Source organism: Augochlora pura, chromosome 8 (genome assembly GCF_028453695.1).
Source record: "Augochlora pura isolate Apur16 chromosome 8, APUR_v2.2.1, whole genome shotgun sequence".
NCBI lineage: Eukaryota > Metazoa > Arthropoda > Insecta > Hymenoptera > Halictidae > Augochlora > Augochlora pura.
The window spans coordinates 4,770,705-4,795,398 of NC_135779.1; the positions used below are offsets into that span (position 1 = coordinate 4,770,705).

At 39.1% G+C, this 24,694-nt stretch overlaps 5 protein-coding genes across 18 annotated transcripts; 4 read left to right on the forward strand and 1 right to left on the reverse strand.

Annotated features, from left to right (window-relative positions):
• The first annotated feature begins 45 nt into the window (after positions 1 to 45).
• LOC144474048 (mpv17-like protein) lies at positions 46 to 1,953 on the forward strand. 3 transcript variants are annotated; one of them, XM_078188513.1, is made up of 4 exons: positions 46 to 234; positions 783 to 1,052; positions 1,125 to 1,256; positions 1,338 to 1,953. In XM_078188513.1, exons 2-4 carry the CDS (start codon positions 795 to 797, stop codon positions 1,605 to 1,607), a joined length of 660 nt encoding a protein of 219 aa, XP_078044639.1. In that variant the 5' UTR covers positions 46 to 234; positions 783 to 794; the 3' UTR covers positions 1,608 to 1,953. The 3 variants fall into 3 exon arrangements, with proteins under 3 accessions (XP_078044639.1, XP_078044641.1, XP_078044640.1); XM_078188515.1 differs by lacking the exon at positions 46 to 234 and adding an exon at positions 265 to 420; XM_078188514.1 differs by lacking the exon at positions 46 to 234 and adding an exon at positions 278 to 424.
• Positions 1,954 to 2,089: 136 nt separating this feature from the next.
• Positions 2,090 to 4,004, forward strand: LOC144474266 (uncharacterized). Of its 3 annotated transcripts, XM_078188959.1 has the most exons (5): positions 2,090 to 2,145; positions 2,226 to 2,565; positions 2,684 to 3,004; positions 3,085 to 3,312; positions 3,387 to 4,004. In XM_078188959.1, the coding sequence occupies exons 2-5, from the start codon at positions 2,377 to 2,379 to the stop codon at positions 3,831 to 3,833; spliced, it is 1,185 nt and encodes a 394-aa protein (XP_078045085.1). In that variant the 5' UTR covers positions 2,090 to 2,145; positions 2,226 to 2,376; the 3' UTR covers positions 3,834 to 4,004. The 3 variants fall into 3 exon arrangements, with proteins under 3 accessions (XP_078045085.1, XP_078045086.1, XP_078045087.1); XM_078188960.1 differs by lacking the exon at positions 2,090 to 2,145 and having other exon boundaries at positions 2,158 to 2,565; XM_078188961.1 differs by lacking the exon at positions 2,090 to 2,145 and having other exon boundaries at positions 2,501 to 2,565; positions 2,671 to 3,004.
• Positions 4,005 to 4,095: 91 nt separating this feature from the next.
• LOC144474265 (uncharacterized) lies at positions 4,096 to 6,790 on the reverse strand. 5 transcript variants are annotated; one of them, XM_078188954.1, is made up of 7 exons: positions 6,041 to 6,790; positions 5,563 to 5,922; positions 5,306 to 5,492; positions 5,030 to 5,188; positions 4,653 to 4,847; positions 4,292 to 4,555; positions 4,096 to 4,229 (listed from the first exon to the last, which is right to left on the reverse strand). In XM_078188954.1, the coding sequence occupies exons 1-7, from the start codon at positions 6,081 to 6,083 to the stop codon at positions 4,163 to 4,165; spliced, it is 1,275 nt and encodes a 424-aa protein (XP_078045080.1). In that variant the 5' UTR covers positions 6,084 to 6,790; the 3' UTR covers positions 4,096 to 4,162. The 5 variants fall into 5 exon arrangements, with proteins under 5 accessions (XP_078045080.1, XP_078045083.1, XP_078045084.1 ...); XM_078188957.1 differs by having other exon boundaries at positions 6,312 to 6,789; XM_078188958.1 differs by having other exon boundaries at positions 6,559 to 6,788.
• A 326-nt stretch (positions 6,791 to 7,116) lies between these two features.
• On the forward strand, positions 7,117 to 10,941 carry LOC144474077 (sphingomyelin phosphodiesterase 4). The gene is made up of 14 exons (XM_078188561.1): positions 7,117 to 7,263; positions 7,618 to 7,917; positions 7,986 to 8,088; positions 8,163 to 8,394; positions 8,469 to 8,679; positions 8,743 to 8,855; positions 8,924 to 9,082; positions 9,155 to 9,326; positions 9,399 to 9,584; positions 9,646 to 9,864; positions 9,943 to 10,035; positions 10,103 to 10,279; positions 10,359 to 10,588; positions 10,676 to 10,941. Exons 1-14 carry the CDS (start codon positions 7,237 to 7,239, stop codon positions 10,797 to 10,799), a joined length of 2,346 nt encoding a protein of 781 aa, XP_078044687.1. The 5' UTR covers positions 7,117 to 7,236; the 3' UTR covers positions 10,800 to 10,941.
• Positions 10,942 to 14,791: 3,850 nt separating this feature from the next.
• Positions 14,792 to 24,577, forward strand: LOC144474031 (adenosine receptor A2b). Of its 6 annotated transcripts, none has more exons than XM_078188471.1 (5): positions 14,792 to 14,940; positions 15,257 to 17,917; positions 21,833 to 22,044; positions 23,422 to 23,889; positions 24,162 to 24,577. In XM_078188471.1, the coding sequence occupies exons 2-5, from the start codon at positions 17,485 to 17,487 to the stop codon at positions 24,561 to 24,563; spliced, it is 1,515 nt and encodes a 504-aa protein (XP_078044597.1). In that variant the 5' UTR covers positions 14,792 to 14,940; positions 15,257 to 17,484; the 3' UTR covers positions 24,564 to 24,577. The 6 variants fall into 6 exon arrangements, with proteins under 6 accessions (XP_078044597.1, XP_078044598.1, XP_078044599.1 ...); XM_078188472.1 differs by having other exon boundaries at positions 15,581 to 17,917; XM_078188473.1 differs by having other exon boundaries at positions 15,672 to 17,917.
• Positions 24,578 to 24,694: the final 117 nt, after the last annotated feature.

Genomic DNA, 24,694 nt, shown 5'->3' on the forward strand with positions numbered 1-24,694 from the left:
CCAAGGACAGATAAGAATGGATCGACCAGTTTCGTCATCGTCAGTAGCGGAGTCGCTTATAAGTCTCACCTCAGACAGTATGCGCGTGTTTCCGTAGTAGCGAATCATTTCCAAATGTGTCAACCTCACGAGATTGCTACCTCGTACAAATCCGCGGTGCAGCGAGTTTTCTCGCGTCACGTTCGAACAAACCGCGGTAACGCAGTCGACATTTCGTCCTTTGATCAGAGGAAGGTACGATCACGTAGAAAATGTGTCAGCGAGCGAGACGAAACAAAAAGAAAGATAGACATTTCACACATTCCGCGAAAGTATTACATCATGAATTTTAGTGGTTTTACGTTATCGACAGGCTATCAATTCTAGTCCGAACGAAAAATTTGATAGATCCAAGTCGATGACAAGTCAAGCAACAAAGCTGTGGGTAAATGTTTTTCAACAACGTACATATACATAGAAAGTGCAACTTCTCTATTTCTGAACAATCGATTGCACGCGCTCTCTTGTTTGGCGCGCTGCATCGTTTACTCTGAAGTTATTTGTCACGTGCTAGAAAAAGGCACGATGTGTAATTAAAAAGTTTTCTAAACACAAAACATAAATAATGATGTAATACATAAATTATTGTCAATACGTTTTTACAGAATATAAATTCAACAAAAATTTAAAATTTACTCCGATCTTTAAGTTTTGCGTAGTCGACTAATTTATACTTTCTCTCGCATTATCTTATCTGCTAAGGTATTTGTTGAACCTTATTGATAATAAACTTTTCATTTCAGTGACGATACAAAATGCGTGTCTTTTATGGAAAATTACGCGAAGTATCGCAAAAATATCCGATCGTACGGGGGATGGCTTCTTATACCGTTATATGGCCAACCGGAAGCTTGCTGCAACAAAAAATCGCAGGAAACGAGGAATTAAATTATATGCAAGCTTTGAGGTTCAGCTTGTATGGTGGTTTTTTTGTAGCCCCAACCCTCTACTGTTGGATAAGATGTTCCTCATATTTTTGGCCAAAATCAGATATTAAATCTGCTATTACTAAAGTATATTTAAAATTATTAAAAATAATTGATACTAAGTTGCATTATTTATAATTGTAAATATTTATTTCACAGGCTTTAGTAGAACAAGTCACCTATGGTCCTGCTGCAATGTGTTGTTTCTTCTTTGGTATAAACCTTTTAGAACTAAAACCAATATCAGAATGCGTTCAAGAAGTTAAGCAGAAGTTTTTGCCTACATATAAAGTAAAATTTTTATAATATAAATGTTTAATATATGTAGTAAATTCATTATAGGAAAATACTGTAATAATAATATATTTTCAGGTTGGTGTTTGTGTATGGCCCATTCTACAAACTATCAATTTCTTCTTGGTACCAGAACACAACCGGGTAATTTATGTAAGTTTTTGTAGTTTGATTTGGACATCTTTCCTTGCATATATGAAAGCAATAGAGGGTCAGAAATTACAGAAAGGTATAGTCGGTAGTCACATTGAAAATATAAAAAATGCTAATCTTATTTCTGATAATAAGAATACACAATCTGTTGTACAAAAAGAAAATAAAAGTAAGAGGGATTCAGTTATACGATAATGATTCTTAGGAAATAGTTTTAGTTTAATTAATTTATATAAATCATTTTGCAAGGCAAATTGATTACATCAACATATAATGTTAACTGAAATACTTATCAGTGGGGTACAAAATTTTGTAAAAAAAACCAACAGATATTTGTTCATGCGGACAATAAGTGTCTATGTATTGTAATAGATGGATCTAAAATTGTTAAAACTGTGAAATCATGAAAGTATATAGAAAGTATCCATTATTGTTATATTTAGTGGATTTATATATATGTATATAAATATATATATATTGATTGTGATTTTATTGTTGACAATAACTAATATTTGTTATTAATAAAAATGAATATATTGTTAATAAATGTTCGTTTCTTTAATTCGTCGAATTTCTATGCCTCTACTCTCCTATTCAGTGTTTTAAGAAAGCGCGCCATTGTAATTTAAACTCAAAATTTCAATGTACGCTATCGATTCGTCGTTGTATCGATTGTCGTATTTACCAAAATTCAATATGGCTGTGTTGAAAGTCATTAAAAGTTCAAAACACTGTAAGTTGTCAAAGGCAGATCATTATATGGAGTATAAATTGTTCAAGTTAAAGATATGTTGATTTTCATGTATATTTCAGAAAATATACAGCATTAAGTTTTAGAAAATATCCAAAAAGGATGACAATGAATGATGTACATAAAAGTATGAGGTTATGATGCCGATGTCTCTTGTGATCGAAAGTTTTGACAAATTATTTTTCTGTTTAATTTATCCTTTAATTGTGAAATATGGCACGTTCCTCAGTATCAGCGCAATGTGATCTAGTTGCATCTTACATGGACGGAGTTCATGTCAAAATCGCAGAAGCATATAAACCTCCTAGAAAGGTGTGTTTACCAGCAGTATATAACAATAAGCTGCCTGATGTGTCAAAATTAACTTATAATTTTACTCTGGAAAAATCAGTGATTGAAAAGGTTGAGTATCTTCTTCTACATTCTAGAGAAATGTAAATTAATTTTATGTCACACTTAAACAGAGTTGTATAAAACCTATATGAATAAATTCATTTTGATCAATAGATTTGAATTACAGATGACAGAATGGCGTAGAGTTAGGCAAGCAAATAACAAAGCACGCCATACACGCTTAGATGAGAAAAGGAAGAAGGAAAAAGAAGAATGTCCTCCTCCTTCACCACCACCTCTTCCTGATAATGCAAAACAGCAACCTGTGAATGTACCTGTGCCTGAAACAACCATTCTTACTCCACAGCCTTTGTCACCACCAGCTAATGATCTTCAAGATCATGTAAAAACAAATGGATTGGATTATGCTGACTTTGATAATGATACAAGTAGTCCATTTGACAATATGGCATTAAAAACAATAAATGATATGGAGGAACTTGCTCAGGTTAACAGGATACGGAAATAATAATTGCCAGATCTGAGTCATAATATTCAACTAAATTGTCATTTATTCATATCTTTTAGGTATTACAACCCCCATATCAATGGACACCACCAGCAAGATTAGAAAGTATATTCAGAGATTTAATAGTTAATGACCCATTTAATGCTCATTCAGAAGAGAAAAATGATAATATTAAAAATGAAACAAGTGATCAGGAAGAAGACAGTGTAACAGAAACAGTTAAACACCGTAGTGTATCTGCAATTGTTCAAGAATTACAAAAAGACTTAGAAAGACCTTCGATGGAGGTAATGTAATTTATTATAAAAATAAAAATACAGTGATTGTGTATGTTAAAATCTATATATATTATGTACAACAGAATTGGAAACCTTGGCCAAACTTAGAAAGTCCTAATGCTAGTTCTCATGAATTAAAACAAAATGAGCCAGTAGTAATAAGTGAAGAGACTGTTGTGAATTTATTACTGGACTTAACAGAGGAAGACAAAAAATTAGCACGCCATTTAAATGATATGGGATTTCCTTTACCAAGAGCCGCTCGCGCTATACGCCATTTAGGTGGTCAAGATAATAAGAAGATTGTGGAATATTTGTTGGCTGTGCAATCCTTAGAGGAGGTAGGAATGTCTGGAGAGGATGCAGAGAAGGCCCTCGCCCTCACAGAATACAATCAAGATAAAGCCAAAGCTTACTATGAGAATCTATGTACTTTACGAGATTTAGGCTTTCCCGAAGAAGAAGCGTCCGCTGCACTTTTAAAATATAACATCGACCGTGATAGAGCTTTAGATTTTCTTATCGCTTGAATGCAAACATATATAAACTGATTGAAAAGAGTGGTCTAAAATCAATTTTTTTACTGCACAAAGGAATAGTAAATAAATTAATGGTCATGCTATTTTAAAACAAATATTGCCGATTATTTTATTGTATAATAGAAATTAAATTTACCAACTATTGTAAGATATGATCGATATACATGTCTTTATACGATATATGTAAGTGCTACTAAAAAATGTTTCACGTGTTACAATGGTTATAACAAATTTTAAATCCGATTTAAAAATATGGAATTCTTTTATTTTTTTTATACAATTATATTTACAGAATTACCTATTAAACAAAATAAGTATCATTAATTAACGTGATACCAGTCATGGCTGACTATCATATTGGAATATTTAATAAATTCAGAAGCGCATCTGCAAAATTGAGGTGAAATCTTTGATATTATATACAAACATAGAGACAAGGTTTATCTCACCTTTTGCAGCAACATAGTGCAACTGTTGTTATAGACTCTACATGGTGGCTGATACCAATAATAACCCAAGCTTCTGTGAAGATTGGCTGTTGACACTGAGAATGTACGCAGATACTAACAGGTCCATTCATCAACAAGTTACATGAACTATAGTTGATAGGATACATTTTAAAGCCAGAAGTTTCATGATCATTTGTTGTAATTGGTTCGTACTGAACATTTATATTTATAGGCGATGTTGAAATGTTAAGTGTGTGCTTATACCTAAAATTAAGTATCAATGGTTCTGTTTATAAAAGTATTGAAGAACATTAGGTACATTCCATGAGAAAAATGTGATGCATAAAACTGTGGTAGTTACCTTTCAGTATAAGCTTTCTTTAAAGCTAATTCCCATAACGAAACAACTGTATTTTCGTGGATATTATGAACTTTAAAAAGTTGGCGCGGTAATTCAATCGCAAAATCAGTATCCTCTCCATGCAATGCATTTATTTTTATGTTCAGTTTTATATTTGTACGTAATACTGTGTTCTCACAATGCGATTTGAAACATCTGTGATTGTATATACTTATGTATTTATAGATACAAGCGTGAATTTCTTATTGGAAATTTGAATAGAATAAAAAATGGTATTATGATTATCTTAAAATATTTAAATACCTTTATAAACCTAACAAGTACTAAGGTATTATTTTACATTAATTTAAATCTATTACAATTGGATAAAAACTCACCCATAACTTAAAACATTTCTTCGACCATGTATTTGAAGGGCTTGGTTTTGAGCAGTTAATTGGTAAAAAAGTGGATAAGATAAATAATTTAGAAATCCATTGTCATCAAATTTAATGCAAGGAGATGATACAAACCCATTTAGTGGTAAATACCTTAGCCTACATAAAAGTTATTCTGCGTAAAATGGAAGCATTCAATAACATTAACAAAAATACTTATAATAAACTAAATTGCCTAAATATAATAATTAATTTATATTCATTTGATGTAACAACCTGTTGGAACACACAGATATCAATGATATCTGTGGTGATAAAGTAAGTCTATTGGGTAATTCCATTAAATAATTGTTATCTGCATTTAATTCCTTTAGTTTAGGCAAAGAACCAATCCATTCTGGTAGTGCAATGAATTTATTTCCACAAATAGATAGAACTTCCAAGTTATGCATTTGATTCATTTCTACAAAAATTTCATACAGCATAAAATTAAGTATGACTTTATGAATGTAATATTATATATAGAAACTTACCATCTGGTAATTTATCTATAGAATTTTGATTTAGTATTAAACTTTTCAAGCTAATTAAATTTGCTATGCATGGTGGTATCTCCTCTAGCTTGTTAGCGCTCACATCAAGAACCAACAATTGATTCATGTGACAGAGTTGTGAAGGTAGTTCTTTGAGTAAGTTTCCATATATGTATAAATTAGTAACATTGAATAGTTCTATGATCCATGGTGGTAATGTCGAAAGTTTATTCCATTTCAGATATATTTCTTTAATATGGCTGCCATAAAACCTTATTGCCTCAGGAATTTTCTCAAGACCACGACAATTCCAATGCAATATTACCTTGTTTTTGATTTCGTTCACCATTTCTGCAGAATCTGAGTCCATGTTTAAATGAATTTAATCAAAATAGTTTTCAAATATTAAATTGAAGTAGATGATTCTGAATTTCTGAGGTTGGCAACCAACCATCAGGATATGCTCAAAATAACTTGCCTGCTTGAAAGATTTGTATTAATAACCTATTATACAGCAACATCCATATGAGATTATATTTTACAATAATACGATTTATTACAAGTCATTTGTCTTTGTTGATACAGAAGGTATATATTAAAATTATTTATAGTATGTCATAAATATTTACATTATCGACAAAATACCATAAAAAAATCATAATGCCTACGTACTTAGTGTGCATTTAAAAATATATATGTTCTGTTTGCTAGAATTAAAAGTCTTTGTCACATACTGAAAATATACTTACTGTTTGTCTAACAATGATGAAAGAGAGTAGATAACAGACAGATATTTTATATACTTTACTCACTTATATACTATGAAGTATTGTTATACAAATTTATCCACAACATAGGATTATACGAATACATAGTGTCAAAGAATTTGATAGTATATACGACTATTAGATACAATAGAATGTAAAATTGATTTCTCTTATTATTTCATATGTTATGGTATTTTTTTATTTATCCATTTTTCAATTCGATTCTTACCAAAGATTTAAAATCCATGACAGCTGAAGCATATACAAAACTAAGCACGACTAACATCATGGTATATATACGATCAGCTGATGTCTATATGTCAAGTTTAATCGCATTTATAGTACGTACAGTAATACTTCAGGTGTTTTGTACGATTCTTTCACCTCTCTTTGCTTTTGCAAGTACCCCCACCATTTTACTGCGCATCCAATCTGCAAGGAATTCTGTCTTAGCATTGAATCATCAGACAATCAGAACGAAACAATTTCAACTCTCAGTTTCGTTAATGGAGCGTGCTATCGCCGGGGAAAGACATCGACTACTGAGCGCTCCGTTAATAACAATAGTATGATGAGCAGCAGTTTTTTTGCGCTGATTGGTTGATTCATTGCGGAACGCATGCGTTGTAAAATGGTGGGATGTATAGAAAAGCTAAGGGTGGTTTAACAAATTTTAACTGTGCAACCAATCCGCAGTGAATTGAGAACCAATCAGAGCAAAGGAATTTTTGTCCACATTTTGTATGGCATATCTATTTTAATGCAGCAGTTGGTACCAACCATTCGATACCGAACAATTTGTTTGAACTATGTAGATATCTTTGGCGCGAATGAAGTCATAATTGATGAGTAAACATTGTTTAAATGTTATTTCTAAAAATTCACGAAAAAACGAGCGAACGTAATCATGGCTGCATCCTCAGACGTTGCTACGGTATTGATTATGTATTATTTTTTTCGTATTAAAAATCTCTATTTATGAAATGTTACGAAAATATAACCTATACTTAACCTAACATGATTAATTGTTTCAAATTATTGTATGTATTATTACAACGTACAACTTTTTATAAATAAAACAATTTGCAGACGCATATTGTATTGTATTATTTGTGCGAAATTGTGTACTTAATGTAAATAGGATTGTAATAATAAATTGTGCACCGTTATTCGAAAGATTAAAACAGATTTGTCCCTGGGAATCCTTGTAGAAAATATAATATAAATCGATGCCTTAAGTCATTTCATATATATTTTTTTTATCTGTTTATATAAATTGTATTTGTAGATCAAAGTGCAGAGGTATTTGAACTTGCCATTGGTCCAACGTTGCAAAGAAATTGCAACATTAATAGATGAGTCCAGTACAACAGAATTACAGCATGTACTCCCAATATTGGTAGATTCACTCTTTGGAATAATAGATGATATCGGTTGGGGGCTACACAGTATCACTTTTAAGAAGAATCCACAGGAATATAAAACACTCTGTGACTTTCTTAATCCACAGGGACCAGTTTTTTCTTTGTGCTACAAATTACTTCCAGATTGTTACTTGAAATATAATTTCCCAGTATTATATTTACCAGTGAGTATTAAACATCTACAAAAGCTGCAAATACAAGCAGTTTTAATAGTTTCTCTGTCCTATTTCAGGTAAAAATACGTTCTATGTTGGAAGAAGGTGTAATACCACCATTTTATCTAGATAAAATTAGGGATGATCAAGGTACACGTGCTGTATCTGCCTTGAATATGAGTATCCTTTAACTAATTTGAAAACTATAAATATATATTCTTCAAAATTCAAATAAGGTCCTCAACACTGCATAGATCCTTTCGAATATTACATCTTCCACTTTGCTTATCACTTAACAAATCCGTGGTTGCAAGTGCAACAACAAGAGAATGTTTGGGTAAATTGGGAAACTGTTTACGTCCAATTAGCTCATTGTTATTTATATCATTTTTTACCTACAGACAACTCGCCAGTTTTGCCAATAATTCCTCCATATATTAGAAAAACACCTCAAAGAAAATTGGTGCAGTCACCAGAAACTAAAAGGTACACTAACATGACTTTAAGGACTTTATTTATTGGTTGGATATATTGAAAACTATAATCAGAGATTGTCACAGGCTTCAAACTCCACGGCTATTGAGGACATCTATATTATCACCTGGTTCCCCTAATTCCACTTCTACAGTTCCCCAACAGCAATGTCTGCCACAAGTATGGAGAAGTGAAACTGTAGTTCAAGTTTTTCTCGACTTTTGGCTAGAATATACAGAAGATGGACAGTTAAATACAAGATATGGCATGAACTACTCCACCTCTGTCCCATGCAGAGTAAGTTTATAATAGCAAATATTTTTATCTTAAGCATACATTTATATTTCATTTTATATACAGCATAGTATTCATTCTGGAGAACACATACGTCTGGTACGAGCATTCATAAAAACTTTGCATGAGTTTGCAAACAGTGCTACAGGTGCCAAGAGTGCAATGGATGAACTTAAGCGGTATTCATTAATATTGAATTATATTTATTTCCATAGTTTTTTAGATTATTAAATATGAGTATTTCCAGAATAATTTTACCTTCTGTCCAAGGAAAAATCTACACATTCCTACGAAAAGCTATACACCATTGGCCTTTAGATAGTTCATTTCGATTAATTCTTGAGACATGGTTAAGCTTTATACAACCATGGCGGTATTTCCCTGGAATATCGTATACTAAGGAAGGGTAAGTATAAAATTTAATAAAAATAATTGATACAAGATAGCTAACCACTTCTTTTTATTATTATTATTTTAGTAAATTAGAAGAAGAAGAAAGGGGAAAAATACATGATGCTTACAGGTGGATGTCTTTTGTTGCAAATAATCTATTAGCTTACTCAGCAATATTTCAACAGTTAGTTCCACGTTTTATGAGAACGGATTTAGTAGCTCCAAAAAATGCCTTGATGCTGTTCAGAGTTACTAAAGTATGTAAACGCTATATTCGATGATTGTAGTATAAGTGCCAATTAATTATTTGATTACACCTAAATGTGTAGGTATTTTCACAACCGCATTTAGCAAAAATGATATGCGAAGTAGAGAGCCTAATAGACGATGTTGGACTCAGTAGAAGTCGCGTATCTACAAATCAGTGGTCCTCTATAATAAGACAACAGATATTAGAATTGGAGGGACCAACATACCAATATGTACCATTGTTTTCAATGGCTACTGTTTCACAGGTATGCGTATTGTGTAATCACTGCAGTTTCCTTTAATTGATTGGGAACTGCGATTTTTTAGGTGATCTGCTTATTAAATACTATCAAGCAAGCACACCTAACAGCAACGAGTTTAATCGACGTATTAGAAAAGAAAAGGAAAACCAGAAAGTTTTTGTTAGCAATATGGGAGTTTTTTAATGGTGAAGATTATTCTTCGGATGATATTAGTATAGATGAACGTCGGCGAGTTCCTGTGTACCTGGCGAATGCACAGCAACAATTAATCGAAATCTTTGAGGTAGCTAACTGGCTGTATAACGAGTGTTCGATATTTTTTTTTGATGTCAAATACTGAGTTTTCTTTAAATGACCTTAGATCAATGTAGAAGACATTCCTCAAGTAGCTATTGAAGCTGATCAAGAATATCACGAGAGTATTTTATCTACCTCCTTTTGTAATCAATCCCAGGTAATATATTGAGGTGTTCCAAGGGTTTAATCAATTGATAAATTTTTATAAAACATTAACTTTTCAGATGGACACAAGTTTCGATACTAGTAAACCAGGTATGTTTGTACCAATACAGTACAACAGACAAACGTGTAAATACATAGAATATTTGGGAGATCCTGTATTACAGCCAGTGAGATCGGACGAGTGTACTATATTAGTTAGATTTTTGTTCAATCAATGCGGCTATATAAATATGAAGGTATATGTTGATTGTGAATATGTTTTTTCACAAACAAAGAATAAGCTGAATGTTATTTAATGTTACATACTTTTAACAGTACCGACACAAATTAGCAACTATGTATCACCAGCGAGGCTTCTTGGGTAGCATTTGTCGACAAATATTGGAACCACCCACGAAGATTATTAAATTACAAAAGCGGACGGAAGCCGGGTTTTCCAGTGGTTACGAAGAACGTATCCCACCCCGATTGAGTCTGCGAGTTCTTGCTAATTATAAATTGCTTCTGGCGCTTAGTTTAGGAATGTTCTTCGCATGGCTTACAAAGTAAGAGATGTCGACGATACCTATTTTTCTTATGAACATCCTTACCGTATCAATCATTAATTACACAATGTGAATTTTATTTTACAGTTACGGTGTTTTCACCTTCCTCGGCTTTATTTTTTGTATATGGGTTGTATATATAATAATACGCGCAATGTTGGAGCCCTGGACCGCGTGGAATCAATCCAGGCACACTGCATCAACATTCTAAAAAACTGAAGGACAAATTGATTATATTTTTTATTTAAGAATTGACATATTCCTTTGTATGATATGCCACACAATTCGGCAAATCAATTTTGTATACGGATTGTAATTTTTGAAATGTTTAAATAAATCCGGCTCTGGTGAAATAATAAACCATAATAATTTCAGTCTTCAAATATTTTTAAAATTGCTAACTATAGAAATATAATTTTGTCGTCTGTTCTATAACAAGACTTTGCATTCCCCTGATTTTATTAATACTTACGTCAATTTGATCGACTTCGTAGATAAAGTTATACAACTTAGTGTGGCATAAACAATTTCCAATAAAAAAAGAAATTGTAACAGTTCCCTCCACTTCGTGTCCCGTGAACGCGACCCTTTAGTATGCAACCAGTTATCTCTTTCGCACGGCAGACAGTAGGTTGCGTGTCGCAGGAACGTCAATTTTTTAATGTGACTTCTCGCTGCAATGAATTAGTATTTTACAACTTCTTTTGCACGAGCTAAAATGTAATTTCCAAAGCTTGTCACGTACATCACGTGGACTGATCATTATTTAATCGATATCGCGTACGAATAAACCGATCATCCTTGTCAGTACTGCAGGATATAGATAACTACGTACGACGGTTCGTTAACGCCGATATTGTGAGGAAATTGATATTGCACCGAGGCGAAATCACTCTGCGAGCGAAGAATCAGCGAATGGAGGAAACAGATGCGAACTACAATTTCTCTCCCGGCTGGTATCGACTTTTCCTTTAACGCGTACTCAAAATAATTGGATAGGAGTGGTTTAGTTTTTCTAAGAAAATTGCAAATCGTTTACATATCGTCGAACAATAGTAAATCATCCAAGCGAACTGTACACCGTGCACACGTTCCATGAAAAAAAAGCACCTTTTTAATTAGACCTTGCCATCGGACTCCGCAGTGTTTTTTATGTTTCCCTGGGAGACTGTGCGGACACATGTATACCACGCTGAGCTAACTATTACCTTAATAAAGTGTGCTACAACAAGCTGATCATGACACGGTTAACCGCTAACACATAGTTACATAATAATTATACATGACGCTACTTTTAATTATTTGACCCTTGATCTTTTGGTACGCGAACTATTAAGTATTTCACAAGGAAGATCATTAGTAACGATTTAATAATAAAAAGAGCATAACCGCGGAAAAATATCACGCTTTTTCGTTAATTGGAAAAAAGTATTTTTCGTCGTATCGACCGTGCCACTGTTCTTAAGATCATCCGCATTTCCAATCACATTAGTCGCATTAAGTCATTAGGTATTTAGTGCGATGGACGACGGGTGTTGCGTGTTCTATGCAACACGAACATGACCCGTTTTCGACTTGCATCGGTGCAACTTGCATTCTCACCGTGTAGCCCACCTCTATCAGGCATTCAGGTCTGCGGCGCGGTTAGGCGTCCTTTTATGCGCCCACAAACGACCAGTTGTGAGCCTGTTATGAACAATAATCACGTTTGAATTACCTCGAATGGTCCCGTTCACTATTCGTTAAGAGCTCCTTTGCCGAGGAAGTGTCTTTAAGCCAGTGGCCACGCGTCGCTTATAATCAATGACTATTAGGCGCGCTGTTATTATCCGCGAAGACTTAACGCGTTCGCTACCACCATTTTTCCGCTATCAATCTTCGCAGCCCCAAAGTTGTCCAGTCCCTGTTGCATTAACAAAATCGTATAACTATGCTACCGGGTTCCAAGTTTCAAATAAGTATAAATATAAAAAAAAAAGTAAAGCGAAGAATAGGATTTCGAAACCCTTTCAGACATAGCCTCTTTTAAATCTTAATTTCATCTATATTACTTCCCAGCACTTACCACATTGTCGATATAGATTGTCGATGCCGGATTATTAGATTAAAAAACACTGTTTCATATTACATCCCCGAGAAATATTAAAATCCGAATTGTGAGTTTCGATTAGACCACCCCCCCCCCCCCCCCTTTCCCTCGGCGCGCGATCGTGAAATACATGGAAGCCAATGGCTCTCGCTCTCGTATCAGGTTAATTACGTAATTGCCAGCTATTAGAACGATATAATAACAGGCGAGGGTTGAAGACACGCTTGAGACTAGCCAGACAATTAAACTACATCGATAATTTTATTGCGACGCGTAATTTTTCGCACCGCTGCTCCTTCCTCGTCGATATTAAGCCGCGAAAAATGTAACGGTAATCGCCGATGTAAAACAAAGAACATCGTCGTAAAGTAGAAGATGAGCGTGTCGTATGCAATTTTCCACTTGAAGCATTATGGTCAACGCGAGCATTCAGTTCTATCCAGCTTCCGCGAAAGAGAGAACGAAAACTGCGCGGGGTCTGGTTAGCCTTGACAGTAATTCGATCAAGCCTACTGTCGAAGAGGATAACAAACACCTGCTTGTTTGCCAGGCGATCCGGTAAATAGACGGTGGACACGTTTCCATGATTCCAGCGATCGCCGGCCGCGGACAGCGGTGCACTTCGAATCAGAAATAATAACGTACACCGAACCGAACGAAACGCCTGTTGCTAACAAAATATACAGTCGAATGGACAAACATCTTCCGATACATTTGGGACAGGTATAAATAACCCGCGGAAAGAATAATGAACTCTATTTTCATTTGACCATGTGGCAGCCACGTGCTCCCATTATAAATACTTTTATACATTATAGAAAAATTCTGCTCGTAAAATAGATTCGTTTCTAACCCGATCTACGGATTATTGTATTTGTAAAGACTTTCTGCAGCTCTTAAATTCGATAATTAATAATTAAGAATTAATAAACCGATGTGCCATCCGAGCTGGTAATACACGAGCTTCCGAACATTCCTGCTCACGCTCGCGAACGCGCGACGGCGATGGTAATAAAAAAGGGATTGAAAAGCTTGAAATTGATCCTGTCGGCGAACAAAGTTTCTTATATCGATGGGGATGAAAGTTTGCGAAATGCCACGAGAAGTTTTCCGGAGCAAAAGGAACTCTTAATTTCGCCGGCCGAAGGAGGTAGACTCTAAACTAATTTCTACTACTTATTCCCGCAAGGGGTGAACTTCCAGTATTTCACGCGCGCGGGTGTGCCGCATCCGAGGCTTATTGAATTCTCAGACGTTTGTACGTTCACCCAATTACGAATCCTGGCGATTCGAAAGAAAGCCAGGCAACCAATGTTGACGACTATGGGGTTGGCCATGATTTTCGTTTGTCTGTTCAGCGACGCTACGATGCGAAACAATAAGTATTATTCTATTCTATTCTATTATATATTATGTTTAGATTATGTTAGGTTTATATTATATTTATATTGTGTTTATATTATATTTATATTATATTGTAATAGAATGGTCGATACTTACATTCGACTCGACAGATGAATTATAATTTCAGAGAGGAGCTCGTCCTACTTTGAATTCCGATTCATTTCATCGTGGACCAAGCAGCGAAACAAAGTGTTCTCCGCATTGCTACTTCTCCGCATTTCTTCATTGCTACAAAATTGGATAATCGCATCACGTCGTCCGCGAAACCATCAATCACCATACGTAATTCGTTACGTCCTTACATTTCCATGCCGCCTTTAGCACAGCGTGATTCCTCGAATCGGTCGATCGAAAACGAGCGAGAGCCGGCGCAGGATGCGCGGGAAATTTTTCTTCCGTATCCTCTTCTGCCGCCACCGTGATCTATACTATAATCCGCTTCCATTCCACCTCCACCGTCGCCGGTGTCCCCGCGTTGTCACGAAGAGGAACTCAGTTACGCGCCACGGGGTTGGGAAGCCGGACGCGTTCCTCTCATCGTGCAACGTTTATTTCGCGCCGTTTAATTCGGTCGAATTTTCCGAAAGCGAGGCCGGAAGGGATCAACGTCGAGAGATCGTCGATCGATCGTTTTACCGGCCCGTAGAAAAAGAACGGTCGCCGCGCGGTTGATTGACGTTGATTAACGCGGGAGGGACCAGTGTGCGCGCGCGTTGATTGCTTATTGGGAAAGCTGGATCGGTATCCGGCACGGGAACCTGTTTAAAAAAATAAACGATATCCTCCCGCGCTAAACGGCGCGGACAATCATCGCGCCTACGTGACTGCTCGTCCTCCCTTTTTTTTTCTTTCTCGTTTGGTAAGGATATTCGGCCGTTTAGCAAAGATATAATTATGTTGTGGACGCGATACGCGAAGCCTCTATAAATAAAGATGGACGCAGAAGCTTAGAATAGAGCAGCCAGTATGCGTGATATTAAAACGTTATTATTTATGACGACTTTTATATCTCCCCCTTTCGACCTTCGACGCCGAAGCTAGCTTTCATGATTTTTAATGGGTCCAGCACGAGCGCGTTCGCGATGAAAAGTTTTCCGGAATACCGCGATTGAAACTCTCAACAAGATCACGCGAAGATATAGCTCGGCGTCTGAAGCGCTTTATCATCATTTCAGTAATCGTTAAATAAAAAATTAGACGGTGGCGTTATCGAACCGCGTTCGTCCTGTACCTCGATGAAAAATCACCGTGTTCGAGCGTCTCTGCGGTGTTTAGCAATTTGCACGCGTTTATCGCGGGAACAAACTCCCTTATCGCTTTTTAAGTACTTTTTCAATGCACCGACTGCATCATATAGTTCCGATACGTGTAGTCGTTGTCCCGCTCTCGGGAAACAACCCGCGTGGAACGTCCGGGAAAAGTTCCCGATCGAAACTTGGATAGATTGCGCGAGCTGTTCCGCGAATCTTCTCCTCCTATCTGCTGCTCTTCCTGTTCAGTCGGTCGCGGAACAGTCGCAGCTGTGAAATAGCATTGCGGACGGCGACGCGACTACGATCGACTCGGTGATCCATCCTTCCGTACTCGCAGTGATCCGGTCGAATACGTGGAATTAAAGTACTAATTGGTTTGCCGGTGAGAAACGTCGAAACTGAAAACTAGTCCACGTAGATCTCGAAGACCATCGGAGGATCGTTTTACGATTACGATCCGAGAGCAAGACGGTGTTTGAAATCTCCCCAGAATCTTTTCTTCGCTAGCCAGCGAAGAGGAGGGCGTCGATGGATGCGAAGGCGGACGAAGATCGACCACAACTTTAGAAGCTTACGTAGGCGACGGGCGATCCCCGCGACTTCATCCGGCGGTGAAACCCGGATCTCGCGCGACACGAGGCGAGACTTATCAAATCATGTGAACCGCCGTCCGCGATCATCCGCGGGCAACCGAAGAAGCGAAAAACGAGGAGGGTGACCGTGATCCCGATAAAAGGAGCGACCCGGACCAGTAGTCGATCCGGCGAGGACCAGCGCCGCGACTTTTGCTAGAGAGAGGATCGGGTCGTGGCCGCGATACCCTTGAAACGCGGCCGGCGGCACGTGTGACGGTCGCAACGGCTCACACCCCCCCGGTGAACATGCGCCGCAAGCTCGAGGAAGCCCGTAACAAGCTCCGCAACTACGCGGCCGAAACGTGGCTGAACTCGAAACGCCGACACAATGAGCGCGGCGAGTCGCGAGCCGTCGTTTTCGTTGGCGTCCGTCCGCAGCGGCTGATCCGTTGACCGATCGAGCAGAACGAGACCAGCGGCAGAGATTGGCCTGGTCCTGGCGGAGCTGTTGAAGACGTCGCGGGGCACCTTTCAACGAGGCTTTATTACATTTACGGAAGAGGCCGCTGACTAGCCCACAAAGGCCGACCTTCCGGCCGACTTCCTGGTGCATAGAGCCGGACGAGCGATCGCGAGGATTGATGATTGGCGGGCTCGGCCCATTGTGCGGACTTTAATCGTTCCTGCGTGGCGGAGGTGTCGGCGAAAGTTCGGGCGACTTCGCGAAGACCGTGGATCGGCGCGGTCGCGACTGGTCGGGCACCGTTCGCTCCTGTGCGCGGCCAGTGCCGGCTTCGTTGCCGGGAATCTTGGAAGAGATTTACGATTCGTGTAGTTTTTATCGTCCAGCTGGATATAGAGTCTTGTATCATTCTTGAGGAGTGTGGCTCTTGGCGGTTACCCAAATCCTTGGCCTCTCACCGGGCGATAAATACGCATCGAATGCGCTTCGATGATTAATGCGATCTCTAATATTCTTGGACGCAGGTCCTGGGTACACCTCTTCAACGAGCGACGATGTTTCTATCGGATTAACATGCGTCGCTGGTCGGAGCGTGGATATCGCCGCGTCGAAAGTGGAGCGAACCGCGTCGCCCATACGAAGAGGTGATGCTGAACTTAGTCGGCCCGATAAAAGAAGATCGATCACCTTCGAGCGTGTCCCGACTACCGGAAGCTACCTCTATCCGGACCGAGTAAACGGAAGCCTGGTGTCAGACACGCGACCCGCGTCTTCGTAGGTCCGGTCCGACCGCGGAGGACCCTTTTGTTATCGCGGCGTCGGACTCGCGTGACAATCGGCACACGGTGCTGAGTGGCCATTGAAAACCGGCGGGGAGAGGGTTCGTCACGCGACGACACCCGGCCAACGATTGTTCCAATTAGCCCGAGGAAGACGAACGAGCATCGATTATCAATGAGAACGATGGCAATTATCTTGATATCGCACGCGAACGCCCGTTTGTCAAGGTACGTTAGAAGACGCCGCATCAAGCTGGCCGAGCTCGATCAGCGCACCACGCGGCTCCCGGCTAATTAATTAAGAAGGAGGATAGATGAGAGACAGCGACAGTGATGGAATTTCCATCGAATGCCACCGAGTTGGCCGATAATGTCACTCTGACCGCTGTCACCGCGAACGCGAGCTCCGAGCTGAACCCTTTGTACACCGTGTGCGAGATACTGGTGGCGGTGTGCGCGATCTTCGGCAACGGCCTGGTGATCATCGTCTTCAGCAAGGAGAGGAAGCTCCGGCGACGGACCAATTACTATATCATATCGTTGGCCACCGCGGACTTGCTGGTCGGCCTCTTCGCCATACCTTTCGCGATCTTGGCCAGCATAGGGCTGCCGAAGAATCTCCATGCTTGCCTGTTTACCGTCTCCGTGCTGATGGTTCTCTGCACCATCAGCATCTTCTGCCTGGTGGCGGTGTCCGTGGATCGTTACTGGGCGATACTACACCCCATGGGATACTCGCGCACCGTGCGCACTAAAACTGCCATAGGTAAGGGATGAACGATGCGATTTTCGTAACACGCGCGACGATCGACCGCGGTAATCGGACGCGCTCAAGTTGCGCTGCGTTCGAGCTGCGTCAGGAGAACGTTGCTCCAAGGGTGGATTTCCAAGTAGCTACGCGAAGAACTATGTTCTCTTCCCCCCTAATCTTTTTATAGATCGAAAATATATTGCTCCAGAATTTTAGGGGACGTAACGAGAAACTTTTGACCTGAACGAAGCAATTTTTCAAGCCGCATTCTTGTTACTATTTATTTAATAATAATTCTATGACGTAGCTGTGCTTGGCAATAGATCAACAATTTTCTCGATAATTTAAACTCGGTTCGAACCTGTTTTAAATTAAATATTTGACAAGCTAAACAAATTCCAGCGCTCGCAAGCAGGTTTCGTTTCTCTTTTATACAATTTTAGGTTAGAAACGTCGTTTAAAGGTGTTCTAAATGAAAAATTAAATCTCATTCCTAGGTTCAATCCCCTGGGCAAAGTTGTAACGAGAAAAGTGAGCTCCGTTTTTTAGTTGTCCCGTCCGCCGATATATAAAAAACACGCCACCGAGAAGAACGCGTTGAAAGTTTTCAATAACGTTCCAGGGTGCTTACAGTTTCGATATAAAAATTCAGCCCGCTATTCCAGGAGCGTGGAATAAAAAAGGTTACGACTAAAAAGTTTACGGGACACATTGTGCTATTGGTTTATACTTATTTATGGATGTTGAAAATATTGTTTCTTTTTTCGCTACACGAGATACGTCGCTTAATGGGGTAGTTTTCCATGTTTACTAAAATGATATTTGTAAAAACTAGTCGACTATTATTTGGAGATTATTCCAATCAGATTTTTCAAGTGAAATATTACCTTAAAAATTGATACTCTTTCTTTAATATCACCAAGAACATATACAGTACCTGTTACTTAAAGCAACGTTCCATCGGGGTTCGCAAGCTTTTCTAGAAGTTACCTTAACATTTTTACTAGGGTGTTGTCGTGATGGATCATAAAATCATTGTTAGAAGCGCGATAGGAGTACTTTGTTGGCTTGTTGGAAAATAGATGGCTGTTCGAAACAGGGATCATGTTGCCTGACGTAAATTAATAACATCCCGGCGGTGGATGCGTTAGCAATAACTTTTAGAAGACATAATCCTCCATCATTAATAATAATGTGTTATCGCTAATAATAATTTATTGTCACTAATAATCAGTCTTTAAATTCTACAGCTTTATAGCCTCGTTGATCCAGAGACGTTAATATCGCGGATGATCTTTCGTTGATCGCAAGATGAAAAATGTGAATGAATTATAATTGAGGAAAGTTCCACAGACCGAAATAGAGTCGTGGAGGATCGCGTTCGGAATTAATTTCGCGAAACGCGCCACGGAACGTCTTATTTACCGAGAACAGGCACCACCTGTTGCCAGTTGTCGCCGGAATTGCTTTCCGCGATTCCGCATCGTTTCCGTCCCATTTTAAATCACCGGCCATCTCGTTTGCGATGTTAACGCGCTTATTTTTCGTAAATCGTTTACACGACCACGCCGAATAAGATTATAGCTGCAAGCTATAACAATACCACCTGAGAGGTTGCATCAGCACAATGTTCAATCAGTCCGTGACACTGCACGGATCTCCGTGGTCTAATGCATTCTGAGACGTGACAGACATTCGACATTATCGCGTCTGTTTACGATCAAAGCGAAGGGGTCGGCGCGATGCTGCGGCGGATCCAAGTGTCCCGCGATGATCCTACGAATTTATTAAAAATTACAGGAAGGCTCCTCGAACGTTTTCGTTGAACAGCGTTTAAGCCCACGCGTTGTGTTCCTTTCATTATCGAAACGGCACGCCAAACATATCGGGCGATTTCGATGGAAAACGGGCGCGCGCGCGCGCGCATCCGGCCGTGCACGTGACGGTAACCCCGCTGGGTAAACAATACTGCAAATTATAATTGCCCGTGAATGTTGTTCCGTCTCTGTTTAATTAAACGCGCGCGCAAGTCTTCCGGGAAACGCTGCTACAATTGCTTCGTTGGATTGTGCAATGGTAAGATGCGCTCGCCGCGGGTCGATTGCGCGAATTTTTAGCCGGTCCTCGATGCGATTGACTCGCACCACTTGCACTGATTTTCGACTTAATTCTTTACTCGTTAGAATTATCTTTGCTCAAAGTTGTCGTCGAGATTTCTTACAGAATTATAAAATTCTGTAAGAAATTAAAAAAAAATAGGCTGTCGCCGCGAGTGGATTGAAATTATCGAAATTTTTCCGACCATTTCGCGTTACAATTGTTGCAAAGTGGAGGCGGCGAACTTCGCCGATTTTTGCACCCGTAGATTTTTTGTTAAGGATACGGACTTGCAAAAGATTTTTCAAACTAGCCCATGGTATCATTGGAAAAAAATAGATGAATCATCGAGGGAACTTCAAAAATACCGGGACACGTGAAACGCATCTACCCGACGCCCATTCGTTCGATTTCCCGAAGGACTGGCCCTCCTCTTCGTCCTTCTATCATCCATTGATGGAAATCGTACCCTTACGTACCACGTTCCTGAATAGGGAATCGCGGAATAAGAAAATCACAGCTCTCTGGAAATATTGTTACTCTCGCTCGAATATACAAGTCTTGGTGGAATTCAATCTCCTAACCAATAAAATATCGACGCTGTTTAAAAATATAATTTTATTGGACCAAAGACAAGTTCAATTTTGAACACGTAAAGAATAATAAATTGCTTCTTTTTAACCCTTTGCACTCGAATAGAGTCGCCAGTGGATATTGCTATACTATTTTTCGAAATAATTGTAATTTAAATAATTTCCATAAAATAGAAGTACCGTAGATTAGAAATTTTGTTTATAATATAGCTAAAATAGCTTCATATATTTTATAATAATATTATAATAGTATTTTATAATAATATTTTATAATAGCATATCTTTGACATTTTACAACGAGAAATAGGCGTCGTCCTTGGTCTCCCCGGTTGAAATGTTTAAACATTGAAAGCGACGGAACGTCGCGTCGCGTTTGTGGATTTTAATTCGACGGAATAAAAAAAAAAAGACAGCTCGCATGCCATCGTCGTTACAAATTGAAAACAATTCGCGGAAGAATTGATGGCGAGGTTACGCGTTCCTCATTTCCCCGACCGGACGGTCGTGATTAATTCAAGCATTTCGGCTGTTTATGGCTCGAGTGATTTTAATTACGACCACGCTGAGTGATACCATCTCTACGGCGAACGAAAAAGGTGCGTTTATTACCCTGCTCTGTAATCGATAATGTTCACGTGCGCTCCTATCATCGCCGGTACCGTTGACCGACTTTCCGCACTATCACTTTTTGCCACGGAGGACCCTCTCTCGTGCACTACCGTGTCTTTTTTTCCTGGTAAACCATCGCGGAATTTTTTTATTCCCACGTCAAAGAACAAGGGGACATTTATTCGCGAATTAAGAAAAATGGGGCAGAAATTGTGCTATTATTTTTAAAGCTGGATTTCAATTTAAATCTAAAGTTTTATTAAGTTTCGAATGCTTTGTAAACGTTTCACGAGACTGCTACTCTTTCATGTGACAATTTTTGACTACGGAGAATCTTGCCAGGTATACAATTGTACTAAAATAAAGACGATGGTATATTATCGTATTCGCGAGTTAAGAAAAATGGGGCAAAAATCGTGCCATTATATTTAATTATCTTACTAGGTATACAATTGTACTAAAAAACGACGATGGTAAATGATCGTATTGGTGTTATAAACGACGACGAACGGTCCGTCATTATCCTTAATGCCGCCTGATTTAACCGAGCCCTATTCAACCGGCCTTTGGACGTTCGAGAAGAATATGGGACGAACCGTCATTGCATAATGATAATTCTGTCTAATTACAGGTATAATCTGCCTGTGCTGGGTCGCCGGTACTCTGGTCGGTTTTCTGCCGCTGCTTGGTTGGAACACCGGCAAGAAATCGAACGAGAAATGCATCTTCACCGAGGTGATGGATTACGATTACCTAGTGTTCCTCTACTTCGCCACGATCATCTTCCCCGCGCTAATAATTGCAGCCTTCTACGCCCATATATACAGAGTGGTCGTAAAACAGGTGAGGACGCTTTATCGTAGATGTACGCGTTGACGGTCCGTAAACATGACAACGAATTAATGAAGATGCGATGCGCGTTCGCGAGCTTCTATCTCACTTTATTTTGAACAATAATTTTCGAGAAATAAATTCTTCGCGATGACTCGCGGTGGATCTTACGTCTCATTTTTCTTCGTTCGAAACTTTTTTGATCCGAGGATATTTTCGACAATATTAACGATCCTGATAGCGATCGCATAACTTACTGGAAACTTAGACCACCTGTTATCGATGACACGTATTAATCAGACTTCTTTTTCTTACGCTTAAGATGAAATGATCTGTGAGGGACGGTTCTTGAAAGTTTTCTAGATTATTTATGCATCTGCACACTTTGCAATTTTGAAAGTTTCAAACTTTATTATTTATAAAATTTAACGCCTATAGAACATTTTAAGGGTACAGAAATGTTCAGTGAACTCTTCTGCATCTATATCATTCGTAATACTTTATTTATTGTTTAAAAATAACGCGTACAAATGATTCTTGCCGCTTTTGACGTAAAGAATTGTGTTAAAAGCGGCACGAATCATCTGTTCCTTAAAATATAAAAATAGCGCCACTTGGTGCAGTGGCAAATCGCTCAAACTTGTAGCCAAGTTACCGACGAGGAAGTTCTTTATAGAGCTATGGTTGCGCCATCTGTGAAAAATAAGCTGAAACTGTTCCAAATTTAATTTTTATACACGCTGCCAGGTGGCGCCACTATGTACTTTTAAAGGCTATTTATCAATTTCGTAGTTCCGGCGTTCTACCGCTATGTGGTGATAGTGTTTGTGTGCCCGTAAATATAACTGTTCCAAATTTAATTTTTATACACGCTGCCAGGTGGCGCCACTATGTACTTTTAAAGGCTATTTATCAATTTCGTAGTTCCGGCGTTCTACCGCTATGTGGTGATAGTGTTTGTGTGCCCGTAAATATGCCACTTAGTAAAAAGCCCTATATTAGATATAATTATGAAAGTCTGTACTACAGAATCTGATGTAGATTCCAAATGTACAAAAAATTAATAATCTCCTCAGATTTTGTTCCTTAATCGACGAAAGTATTAAATATTGAACATTACTGTGTGCAAAATAATTCCTTCATCTAAAAAATAATCTTCCACGAGCTCAACAATTTTTACCAATAATTTTACAATCCTCATCCGTCGCTTCTGACAATTTGACACATCTCCAAGTGTTTTTAAAAAGCTTTTTACGTTCAATAAAATGCAGATAAACATGACGAAGCGAAGAACAGGCGAGGTTAACAAATTTTCTTTCGATTTAATTAATTTTTTTTTTGTTAAGCATTGCAGCTCGTTTGTTTGGTTGAATAATAATACGTGAACAGTTACAGCAAATAGTAACGATGAACCCTGGTCGTCGGATCGGGAACCAAACGACAACAGGTCCGATGTTGCGGCTCCTCGGCGCAGCCCGCAAGCGTGAGGTCAAGGCCACGCAGAATCTCTCCCGCATCGTGATCTTTTTCATCATTTGCTGGTTCCCTCTGTACACCATCAATTGCGTGGTGGCTTTCTGCCCCGACTGCAAGGTGAACGACATTCTGATGCACTTCTGCATCATCCTGTCGCATCTAAACTCGGCCGGCAACCCTTTGCTGTACGCTTATCATCTGAAGGACTTCCGGGCGGCGTTGAAGAACTTCATGTGGAAGCTTCTTTTTCCTAACAGCGACGTAAAGTCTAGCGTGGTCAGTGTGATCCATGATCGAGGATCGTTAGTAGGTTCGCAGAGGCAGCTGCAGAGGCAGGCTGGATTGTCTGCGAGGAGTCAGCGGTCCAGCTTGTTGCGTCAGGTCAGTTACCTTCTCCATTTTCAATTAATTGATAATACTAATTACTAAAACCTGTAAATAATCTTTGCTCAAAATTATTTGGACTCCAGACAGCAGTGACGTTAAATTGAAGTATTCCTTTAATGACCCTGTCGCTATCAGTACCCAACAGCTGCGATCATTTCTCTTTAGTTACCATAGATAATGTTGCAATTCTATCCGAGTTCCCACCGTTTATTGAAAATATACATTGTCTTATCAGCGATCGATAACAATGCGTCGTTTCCATCCAGGTAACCGACGTAAGGTGCAAACCCTCGACCATGTCCAGGAACGCGTCGATTCGCGAAAAAGAGACCAACGACGGGTCGAGTTCATCGCATAGCGACAAGCAGGAGGCGGATGGTTGCAGCAACGATAACGTCAGCCAAAATAGCAACGAGGACCACCGAAGCGAGAGCGACAATTATGTAAACAATCGTATCGACTCGAGCCTGTCAAGGGCACCTTCTTGCGTGTCCTCGATGGAACTCCAGACCTACAAACCCATGATGCCGCTACTTCCGGCAGAAATTAACCGAGTAGAGGAAACACCGCCCGCGTCAATTTTTGTGATCGAGGTGGACGTGAATCACGTGGATTCTGTACGCGAGGTAACGGACGAAGGATCGATAGAGCCCAAGGATGAAGGCTGATACTCCTCCTAACCTCTATTGTCAACGATTTGTTGACGATAAATCGCGCATGCCCGAAATAGACGCTCGCACGTGCTTGGAACAAGTACAGCGTATCTTCGATGTTAGCGTTAGTTCGACGTATGATATTC

Excerpts from the sequence above, each read along its gene's own strand:
- LOC144474077 (XM_078188561.1), top strand. The coding sequence starts at position 7,237 with ATGGCTGCATCCTCAGACGTTGCTACG. Across the intron at positions 8,856-8,923 it reads GCAATGGATGAACTTAAGCG|AATAATTTTACCTTCTGTCC; the intron begins GTATTCATTAAT and ends GAGTATTTCCAG. Across the intron at positions 10,589-10,675 it reads TTCTTCGCATGGCTTACAAA|TTACGGTGTTTTCACCTTCC; the intron begins GTAAGAGATGTC and ends TTTATTTTACAG.
- LOC144474031 (XM_078188470.1), top strand. The coding sequence starts at position 17,485 with ATGGAATTTCCATCGAATGCCACCGAGTTGGCCGATAATGTCACTCTG. Across the intron at positions 22,045-23,421 it reads ACAGAGTGGTCGTAAAACAG|TTACAGCAAATAGTAACGAT; the intron begins GTGAGGACGCTT and ends ATACGTGAACAG. Across the intron at positions 23,890-24,161 it reads GGTCCAGCTTGTTGCGTCAG|GTAACCGACGTAAGGTGCAA; the intron begins GTCAGTTACCTT and ends GTTTCCATCCAG.
- LOC144474265 (XM_078188954.1), bottom strand. The coding sequence starts at position 6,083 with ATGTTGCTGTATAATAGGTTATTAATACAAATCTTTCAAGCAG. Across the intron at positions 5,923-6,040 it reads AATACAAATCTTTCAAGCAG|ATTCTGCAGAAATGGTGAAC; the intron begins GCAAGTTATTTT and ends ACATGGACTCAG. Across the intron at positions 5,189-5,305 it reads ATATCTGTGTGTTCCAACAG|GCTAAGGTATTTACCACTAA; the intron begins GTTGTTACATCA and ends ACTTTTATGTAG.
- LOC144474266 (XM_078188959.1), top strand. The coding sequence starts at position 2,377 with ATGGCACGTTCCTCAGTATCAGCGCAATGTGATCTAGTTGCATCTTAC. Across the intron at positions 2,566-2,683 it reads AAAAATCAGTGATTGAAAAG|ATGACAGAATGGCGTAGAGT; the intron begins GTTGAGTATCTT and ends TTTGAATTACAG. Across the intron at positions 3,005-3,084 it reads ATATGGAGGAACTTGCTCAG|GTATTACAACCCCCATATCA; the intron begins GTTAACAGGATA and ends CATATCTTTTAG.
- LOC144474048 (XM_078188513.1), top strand. The coding sequence starts at position 795 with ATGCGTGTCTTTTATGGAAAATTACGCGAAGTATCGCAAAAATATCCG. Across the intron at positions 1,053-1,124 it reads TTAAATCTGCTATTACTAAA|GCTTTAGTAGAACAAGTCAC; the intron begins GTATATTTAAAA and ends TTTATTTCACAG. Across the intron at positions 1,257-1,337 it reads AGTTTTTGCCTACATATAAA|GTTGGTGTTTGTGTATGGCC; the intron begins GTAAAATTTTTA and ends ATATATTTTCAG.